At 37.2% G+C, this 10,000-nt stretch overlaps 1 protein-coding gene across 3 annotated transcripts in view; it reads left to right on the forward strand.

The window, feature by feature from the left end:
• LOC119574474 (kelch-like protein 12) overlaps positions 1 to 10,000 on the forward strand; it is a 50,443-nt gene that overhangs the window by 27,447 nt on the left and 12,996 nt on the right. For all 3 annotated transcript variants that reach the window (XM_037921713.1, XM_037921714.1, XM_037921712.1), the window contains exon 2: positions 759 to 1,466. In XM_037921713.1, coding sequence (XP_037777641.1) covers positions 1,187 to 1,466 — 280 coding nt within the window. In that variant the 5' untranslated portion in view covers positions 759 to 1,186. The remainder of the gene's footprint in view (positions 1 to 758; positions 1,467 to 10,000) is intronic.

Below are 10,000 nucleotides of genomic sequence, written 5' to 3' on the forward strand. Positions count from 1 at the left end.
TACTATAAGATATAAGAGTAAATGAAAAAAAGAAAATGCTATAAAGTCGTTGAGAAAATGAACGTGATTTAAAAACCAGTAAAAAAAAAACGTTCTTGAAACTAATGAAGAAAAGGGATACAAACACTAATAATGAAAATAAAAGACGAGAAAAAATAATAAAACAAGAAAATGATAATGTTCGTTCCCGTCAGTAAGATTTTAGGAAATTAAATTGCGCATGCTATTTACTGTGACTTTAAAGTTTGTGCCTGAATGAAATGCATTTTGTTATGTTAGGTTTAAATAAATTGAACTTGTATCTGTAGTTGAGTGATTGATATCTCAGTAGTCGACGTGTGTTTAAAATTCTCATTCAGTTTTAAGTCTGCTGCATTTGTTGTTAAATAGCCAGACAGATTCATTATCCTTGAAAATTCACGGCCAGATTGAAGAAGATACATTCGTTAATGAGCGGAGACACAGTATAGTTTATAGTTCTATTGGTAAAAGATGTGTTCATACGTTCCACCAATACTTCAGCCATTTTTTTCCCTTAAATATTGTTTTGTGTACCGCGTTATCTTAGTGTGGAAGCGGTGAAGACCAAACATGACGAAATATCATGAGGTTACACATTTCCGATGGGAGATGTTAAGTTCTGTGTTTAATGTTACTCTATTTTTTTTAATGTGTTGTGTCTGGGATTCAGACTTGAGAGTTTTGTTCATGTGGAGAAAAGTGAAAAGAAAAAGTAATGAGTGATATTTTCTTTCCAGTATGAGTTATCCGTCGACAGAATAAGAAAGGACAAGGCAACATTGTTCGGTTATTTACGAAAAAAAGATATTTGTGACGAAAGAGATACAAAGATGTGAGCTTTCAAGGAAACTTCGTCCCATTGCCCAAGTGCGTCGGTAAGGAGGCAATACTTGGAAGGCCTTTGATGCGGCGAGGGTAACGATATCGAAGTCCTGAAAGGAACAAGCGAGAGAGAGAAATCTAAGTAGACGCTAAAGAAGAGCAAAGGAAAGTAAGAGAGAGAGAGAGAGAGAGAGAGAGAGAGAGAGAGAGAGAGAGAGAGAGAGAGAGAGAGAGAGAGAGAGAGAGAGAGAGAGAGAGAGAGAGAAGAGAGAGAGACGGAGAAGGAAAACCAGAAAAAACGCCTAAGAAACGCAGGAAGACGGGCCAGAGGCTGGACCACCTGATGCAGGGGGCGAACCACCACCCACAGCAGGAGCAACAGGAGGGGCTAGCTGGCGGAGGGAGCGGGGGTGGAGGCGGAGGAGGAGGGGGAGGCGGCGGAGGCGGAGGCGGCGGCGGTGGCGGAGGCCCTGACGGAGGCAACCGGACGAGGATGTACTCCAGCGGGCCCTGCTGGTCGTGCTACCTGAGCGGGGAGGTGCACCCGAGGGACGCGGCGGCGGCGAGGGACTTCGTGGGATGCAGAGCCGAGGTGTCCCTGCCGGCGACCTCCGCCAACTCAGGTACTGTAAGGGCGTGTTGGCCTTGACTCCTTAAGCTTGTTATTTCTACCTACGTTGGGGCTCCTCAGCCATCTTTGAGCATTCGTATAGATGTTACCTTAGTCAACACTTTAATTCTCCCCCCTTGACCTCTCACCGTACTTGTTATGCCGTGTTGTCATTTCTTCCCACACTGTGACGTCGCGCTGCCTTGTTTTGATACTTTTCCTAGACTACAGCCTCAGCACATTAGTCCTAAGCTTATGTTCCAGTCTCAGCTTTCTCTTCATGTCTCGTTACCGTCTCGTGTCACTTCCGTCTTTCAGTGTACCACAGACATTTTATAGCGCGACTTTTTACGACTAGCATAGTTTCCGCTATTGATAGGCGAGTCGTTTTCTCTGTTTCTTATAAAGTTGTCGTAAGTCATTCTGTCCCCCCTGAACATTCTATGGAGAAGCTTTTCGGTAATCCAGAATTCTTGTATGCTACGTATGAATGCTTTCTTAGTAAATGCAAAGAAGTTTACAATGCTTTTAAAAAGGGATGTAAACTTTCCTCAGCTTCCAGACTTAAGTTGTTGTTTTTTATGCATTTTCCTCCATAGTTCTGTGGATGGTGTTTCTTCGTAACAAAGTTTAAGTAAAGTTGTTAGTCTGTATGCCCACTTAATGCGTCAGTATAATTTCGTTACATTTTAAAATATGAATTAATATTAGTATATTTTTGAAGTCACACTACATCGTTGAACTGTAACGCCAGCAACCAGGAGAAAGAAGAAGAAAAAAAATCTCTAGCTGTCTGTAGATGGCACAGCGCTGGGTCATTGGCCAGGGAACGGATTTAAACCCCGCCCCTATACAGCATCTACGTACATACATACACTCACTCAGGAAGCAGTCATGCGTTTCAGCAATTCATAGTTGTACTCGTCTCTTGCTCGTTCTCTCGTTCGTTCTCATACTCATACGAACAGTAACACCCACACACACTCACAGTGACATTGACACTCACACACACTCACTCTTATATTCACACACGCATACTTACGCTTACACTCATACTAATACTTACTCACACTCACTCATACTTACTCTCACACACACACACGCACACACACACACAACACAACCACACACACACACACACACACACACCCCCACACACACCCACACACCCCCACACACACACACCTGCCCACACCACAACACACACAATAATTCGCACTTCTGCTTAGATTCACGTTTCGCACACACACTCACAAAAATGTTGCACATTACCTCCCAGCCTTTCCTCTCCTGCTCCCCCACCTGTCCCTCCTCACTTACCCTCCTGCCTCCTCTAAGCCCATGTGTCTGCAACAGCGATCGGTATTGAGTTACACAGTGATTTTGGTGTCGAGTGTTTTCCTTTCCTTTTTAGAAACACAAATGCGTCGTCGATGTTTTGGCTTTCTGCATAATATTCGTGAGTGGGTATAGTAATATGTGAATGATAAGGTGCCGGTTGACATGGCGTCCGAGATGGAAATGCAATGTAAGAATGTTGATGGAGGAATATAATTACGTCAGTAGTTGATTAGGGTTTTGGGAATTTTGATGTCAGCGATGGTGTGCGTGTGGTTGAGAATTTTTGGTTTCCTGATTTTATTTAAAGAGGTATTAGATTCCGAAATCGTTTTGGGATTGGGAGTTTGTTTGTTTATAACGTAGGCATAATAAAGCACATGCAGGCAGCAGTGCTCTCTCCGTCTCCTTTTTCTGCACTTTTTCTTTCTTTCTTTCCCCCTACCTCCGCTTCACATCCTTCCTTCCTCCCTTCCCTCCCTCTCACCTTTTTCTCCCTTTCCCGTCCGTCCTCCCTTCCCTTCTTCCATACATCTTTCCTTCTCTCTTTCCTCTCCTCCCTCACTTCTTCCTTATCCCCTTCTCTTCCTCCTCTCTCTCCTTCCCTATCTCTCTCTGAGCCTGTCTTACAGTGATAAGTAGCCATTGTGTCGAGGCCGCCCCCCGCTTTCTAGCCAAAACGCAGCAAGCAAAATCATTGTGCTTCTCGCACCCCCCACCCCACCCCCCACACATACACGTCGCCTCAGACGCCATGCCACGCTACGACTGTCTGTCTGTATCTGGTCGCTGAGTCTAACCACTATACACACACATGCGCACACCCTCCGTCGAAGAAGTTATATCTGGTTTTATCCAGATAGAACCAGATATAACTGGTTAGTGTTGTTGTTGGCGATGCAGCTGAGTCTTGATGTTCACTGGGGGTTGGGGATGGGGGGGGGGCAAGAGAGGTTGAGTGCGGGTGTGTAGTGGGATTGAGTTGGTGTGGAGGGGAGGGGTGGTTATGGGGTATGGGGTCGGGCTATGAGTGAAGGAAATTGAGTTCTGTTTCTGTACCACCTCAGCTTATTGCACTGGGCGCGGGTAAGCATATGATTTGTCAAATAACTGAAGCACTTTTTCTGAAACGCTAGGTGAGATGAAAAAATCACATGGCTCAATGTCCTTCTTGCGAAGGACTTTGGCACTCTGAGGTATAATGTACAGGTGTTCATTGCTTCATTTCAGATCAAGGTTTTTCCACATTACTTTTTTCCACCGAAGTGCTTGTACAGTAGTATGAAAGCTTAATCCATGGGGCCACAGCATCATTGTCCTTACATCATATATCCTTTTTCTTGTTTTAGTTGAGCCGTTAGGTGACCTTTCCCGTGAAAGAAAATGGACACGGGGTTTATAGCTTTCAGGCCTACGGGAGTTTATAAGAAGTGTTCTAGTCTTTATCTTGCTTTTGAACTACTGATCATGCATAAGAATTCGAATATGGAATACATAAGTAATATACACGTTAGTTGGCCTTGTGATAGAATTTGCTGCATGCCTATTACTGAGTGACGTGAATTCAGTCAAGGTTACAAACAAAAGAAAGTTTTAACGACGGGGGAAACATCTGCTGGTGAATAGCTGCCTGGGTGGGGTAGAATATAGGTAATTATGCGGAAAACGCCCGCATTTTTTTTCCACATTTAAGAAATTGGTTAGTGTCAATCCCTTCGACTCATTGAAAACAACAACATTTGAATATAGGAATGTGATCGTAAAAATGAAATAGATAACATATGGCCCACATAGATAATTCCAATCGTCCCCAAGTAGTACAGACTGGTGTACGAATATGGTACTGGGGATCACTGGGAACGAAGAGTCACTGACTTTTTAGTGTTGGTATAGTGCTGTTGTTGTACTTGCTGTTGAGATCATTATGGCAACAACAACCATAACAACAACACTGATATTGATAATGATTATAAGATGCGAAAAATAATGAGGCTACGACTAATGGTACTAATAATGATATTCATAATACAGCTGATTATCATAATAAAGAGAACAATAATAATAACAACAATAATGATAATTATAATAATGGATGGTTTTAATGGCGACATTGGTGATAATGTATATGAATGATGATAAAAATGATGGACACAATAATGATGGTAATAAGTATAAATTAATAGATAATTACTGTTAATTCGAATTTATTTATCAGCCAGAGACGGACTGGCTGCGTCTTACTCGAGTCATCACGCAAGGCATGGTACTTAGTAAGTATATAAATCTCGGACATCTCGTTACAGTACCTTCCTCTCTCTCTCTTGGCACGGAATGGATTACATTTACCAACGTCTTAAGCAAATGTGCGTTGTTAAGGGTCAACTCACGGCTCTCGCTTCGAAAATGTAGCAAGGTTGTCTTCTCTGCCACTTGTTCGATTTTGCCAAAGATGCTGATGCAAGTTGGAATCACATGATCCTCCCCAATTGCGTGGACATGTCATTGTGTTTCAAGCTTATGCTCTTAAATGTGAATCAAAACGTTAATTGATCTCTTGTGGATATATCAGTGATCCAATTGAAGATATATAGTGAATGAGGATAGGTATGTTTGTAGATTGCAAGGGTGTCAAGTTGTATCTTGCAACGATATTCTAATGTGAAAAGAACTATCTTGTTTGGAGCCTTCATGTCTCTTACATTGATAGTGGCAGTGATGATGGCAGTCATAATCATGGTAATAGCTGGTAATGATATGAGTGATATGATAATGATGATGGTTAAGCAGTAGCAGAAGGTGATAGCAGTAACAGCACTAATAATGATACGTGATATTATTAGTGTTGTCATCAGATCACCTAAAACTACAATTTATGTTTGCTGTAAAAGTTGAAAATGTTCCAAGACCGGCTTATGTTGAGTAAAGAGTCTGCGTATCATTCATGTCAGCAGTGCATGGAAAAATAACTGGCGGTCGCTGCGTGGCGACTGATTCCGACAATTCAGTTATCATCCGGGAGAGAAAAAGTCCCGTGTGTTGATTTTTGTTAAGAACAGTGTTTATTATTGGTTCTTGACCTTCCCGTGTGAAATTTTAATGCTTTTTGGGTCTTTAAACGATACGTAGCGTGCAGATTCCCTGACATTGAATATTATAGGTTTGTAGGTTAAATCTGTATTATTTATATATATTTTTTTTTTTGTATTCGAATAGGGGATGACAGACAAGAATTTGCGAAATTATATATGAGTTCACATTTAGTGTATGATACAGTTTTCAGTGGTAATTTTGTAATGCATTTTAGGTAATTTAGTTACTGACTAGGAGAAATTTAGAGAGCAAAGGGATGATCCTAGCCTTGATCTTTGGCATTGGAAGTCGACTTGTAACACTTGCATTTTCTTTCTGGGTGTTGTGTCCCTGACTTCAAAAGCGCCAGGTAATTGTGCAGACCAATAATTCGTACATTTTTGTAAGTTACATATTTTTGTTTTTGTTTTTGATGCACATGAGATTTATATATTAGTTATATTATTATTGTCTCAGCCTCAAACGTGATTTCATAGTGATGATTACTTCGTCATCCAGTATGAAAGGAGCATACTGTGCGTACAATTTGTAAATAATGTTTATTGCCCATTCGTGTATTCAAATGAATAAAGTGAAACCCGTAATGTCAGCAGAGTATACCTATATATAATTTACTGCAGAAGAATTATACATATTTGAACTGATAAAAGTAGAATCAGCATTAACAGCAAATCTTATCCAGTATGGTTCCAGATCTAGTCATCAATTAAAACAAATACAGGAAATGCTAACTGTTTGTAAATTGCTTGTTACATTGCCCATCAGTCGTGTAGTAGAGTGAATGAGTTGAAATTTAAATATTGATTCCAACTTTTTTTTGTTTTTATTTTTATTTTTATTATTTTTTATTTTTTATTTATTTATTATTATTTTTTACGTATTAGTGATTATATGATTTTTTTTTTATCAAGATGATCTTCCCGTTACATATAAAATTAATTTTGTAGTGGCTGTGATGCTAGTCGTGATGGTGATATTGACAGTTATGATAATAATGAGGGTAATGTTTGGGAATAATGATAGTGAGATTATCAATATAACCATTACTACTACCCATCATGAGAATTCATAATGAGCATAACATTAACGAAAACGGTATTCATGCCAGTGACAATAATGGTGTTGGGATATAAAATATCATGGTTAAAAGATAATTACAAATGTAATAAAATGACAATAGTGATTACAGTAATAGGAATAATGATAATTAAAGTTTAGCATAATCATGAAATCTTAGTAACAATGAAAATAATTTTGATAATGATAATGATAACGATAACAATAATAACAATATTTATGATAACAATAATGATGATAACGGTAATAATAATGATAACAATGAATGTAACGATAATGGCAATGATGATAATAATAATTATATTAATAATGGTAATGGCAATGATAATGATGATAATGATAATAATGATAATGATAATACTGATGATGATGTTAGTGATAATGGTAATGATAGTAATAATAATAATAATAATAATAATAATAATAATAATAATAATAATAATAATTGATAATAATAATAATAGAGAGAACAACAACAACAATAAAAAAAAATATTAGGAATAATGGTAATACAAAATTTTATCATATAATTTAAATGAATAAGCGTAATGAAAAAACAACTAAATATTAATGATAATTATAGTTATGAGAGTAATGATAATGACAAGGTTGATAATATTGATAATTACGTGATGACAGTTATAATGGGAGGGACATAATTAAGGTAATAATAATGATAACATCAATGATGATTTGAATAATAACTACTACTGGCAATTACAATGAATGAATATGACAAAAACATAATATTAAAAATGACGAGGAAATTGATAACTATAGAAGTAACTAAAATGAATTGTGATATTTACGTAAGGCAAGCCACGTGTTGTCTCGTTTCATAGCAGACGAGTCTAGAAAAGTACATGGACCACGTGATCAGGACGTGGTCGTAGCCTCAGCTCAGACGCCCACAGACACACACACACGCACACACACCAGCCTCTTAATACTAAACGTTTCTGTATGTTTTAAATCAATGTTGTAGATAATGATTTAAGAAAAAAAAATGGTTTGGCCTATATAGTTTAGTATTGTGATTCTGAGGTCCTTCTGTTCCGCTGGGATGACGGAGGAATCCGGTCTGGCTCTCTGTTGCTATGATGATTCCCCGTTCTTTCTGGCGTGGTAGTCATGTGCCGGAGTTCATGTGTGTTGGCTTGGTTGGTGTTTATCATTGTCCGCGATTCGGTGCGAAGAATTTGTGCCTGGTTATAGATTACAGTCTATGCCTATATATATATATATATATATATATATATATATATATATATATATATATATATATATATATATATATATATATATATATGTGTGTGTGTGTGTGTGTGTGTGTGTGTGTGTGTGTGTGTGTGTGTGTGTGTGTGTGTGTGTATGTATGTATCAGATACTGATGCTTTCTCTCCGTCCATCGGTTTACTTTGTTCATCTGTCTGGCTTCCTGTGTGTCTGTGTCTGTCTGTCTCTTTGTTTCTGTAAAACTGTTTTATTGTTAGTGCTGCTGTTGTTTCTACTGTTTATATTTAGTGCTTTTATATTACTCAGAGAAAACATTATGTAATATGTTGAAAAAAAGGAAAGAAAAAAAAAATGATATCTTTTATGGACATTTTGACCCTTGTACATGGTGAGCGACACGTGACCTATTATCGCCGAAGTGAGAAAGGGCAAAGGTCCATTGCGATATTTGATAATGAGGAGAAAGGAGAAGCGAAGAAAAAGAAGGCAAAGGTAAAGGCCAGGAATGAAGAAGATGAGAAGGAAAGTAGTATCATCGAAATCATCATAATAATGAGAAAGATGACGATGGTGATAACGATGGTAATGAGAATAAATCTACGAAGGAGAAGGAAGAGGATGATCAGGAGAAGAAAGATATGAAGAGAGAGAGAGAGAGAGAGAAGCTAGAGAAGTAAGGAAGAAAATGAGCAGGAAAAGAAGGGGAAAAAAAGATTAAGGAGATTAATGGCAATAGTGATAGTAGAGATATGGGACGCGTAGGAAGCTTTCGTTACATAAATGTTTGGATAGGGAAAATAGGCCTATCTAAAAAAGAAAGAAAAAAAAAAGGGATGGAGAAAAAAACGTGAAGTAAATAGTTAGGATTAGAAGGAATATGATTAATACGAACAAAGGAAAATTAAATCATTAGTATTTAGAGGAATTCCAAGGAAGAAAGGAAGGAAAGAGGGAAGAAAGAAAAGAATTTGCACGTACATATGTATTTATATATGCATGTGTAATATACATAAACATACGCATATATATACATTATATATTATATATATATATATATATATATATATATGATAGATATACATACATAATACCCCACACACAGAATATAATATATATATATAAATATATATATATATATAATATATATATATGTATATAATATACATAATACAACACCACACCCCCACACACACACACACACACACACACACACACAAAACAACACAACAACACACAACAAAACACAAAACAATAATACGTACTATACATAAGCAAGCACTATACGCACTACTACATACACACATACATACATACATACATACATACATACATAATAAAACAACACACAACATACATACAACTACATACATCATACAACATACAACTACAACACATACCATAAACATAACAACAATACATACAACATATCAGTAAATAGAATACAGAGCATCGTACTCAACGTACATCATACATTAATTTCATGAAATACATAATCATAAAATAATTCATAATTATAGAGAATGAAAGAAAAGCAGTGAATAATAGGTATCTATATTATTTTTCTTCCACGTGTAAACATTAAAAATGAATTGTGTAATGTTAAGAAAATAAAAAAAAGTCAGTTCAGGATATTTAAGATTATGAATGTTACGTTTAGCATTTTACTAAGTGTAAGACAGATTCAACAGCAATGGGAATTTATGTAGTTAGAACACAGTACACCATAATCTATCATGATTATTAAATTATAAACGTCAGATTAATGAAGAAAAAAAGTAAGGTGAAAATGAAAGACAGAAGTAAACC

The sequence above is a fragment of the Penaeus monodon genome, chromosome 6, assembly GCF_015228065.2.
Source record: "Penaeus monodon isolate SGIC_2016 chromosome 6, NSTDA_Pmon_1, whole genome shotgun sequence".
Taxonomy (NCBI): domain Eukaryota; kingdom Metazoa; phylum Arthropoda; class Malacostraca; order Decapoda; family Penaeidae; genus Penaeus; species Penaeus monodon.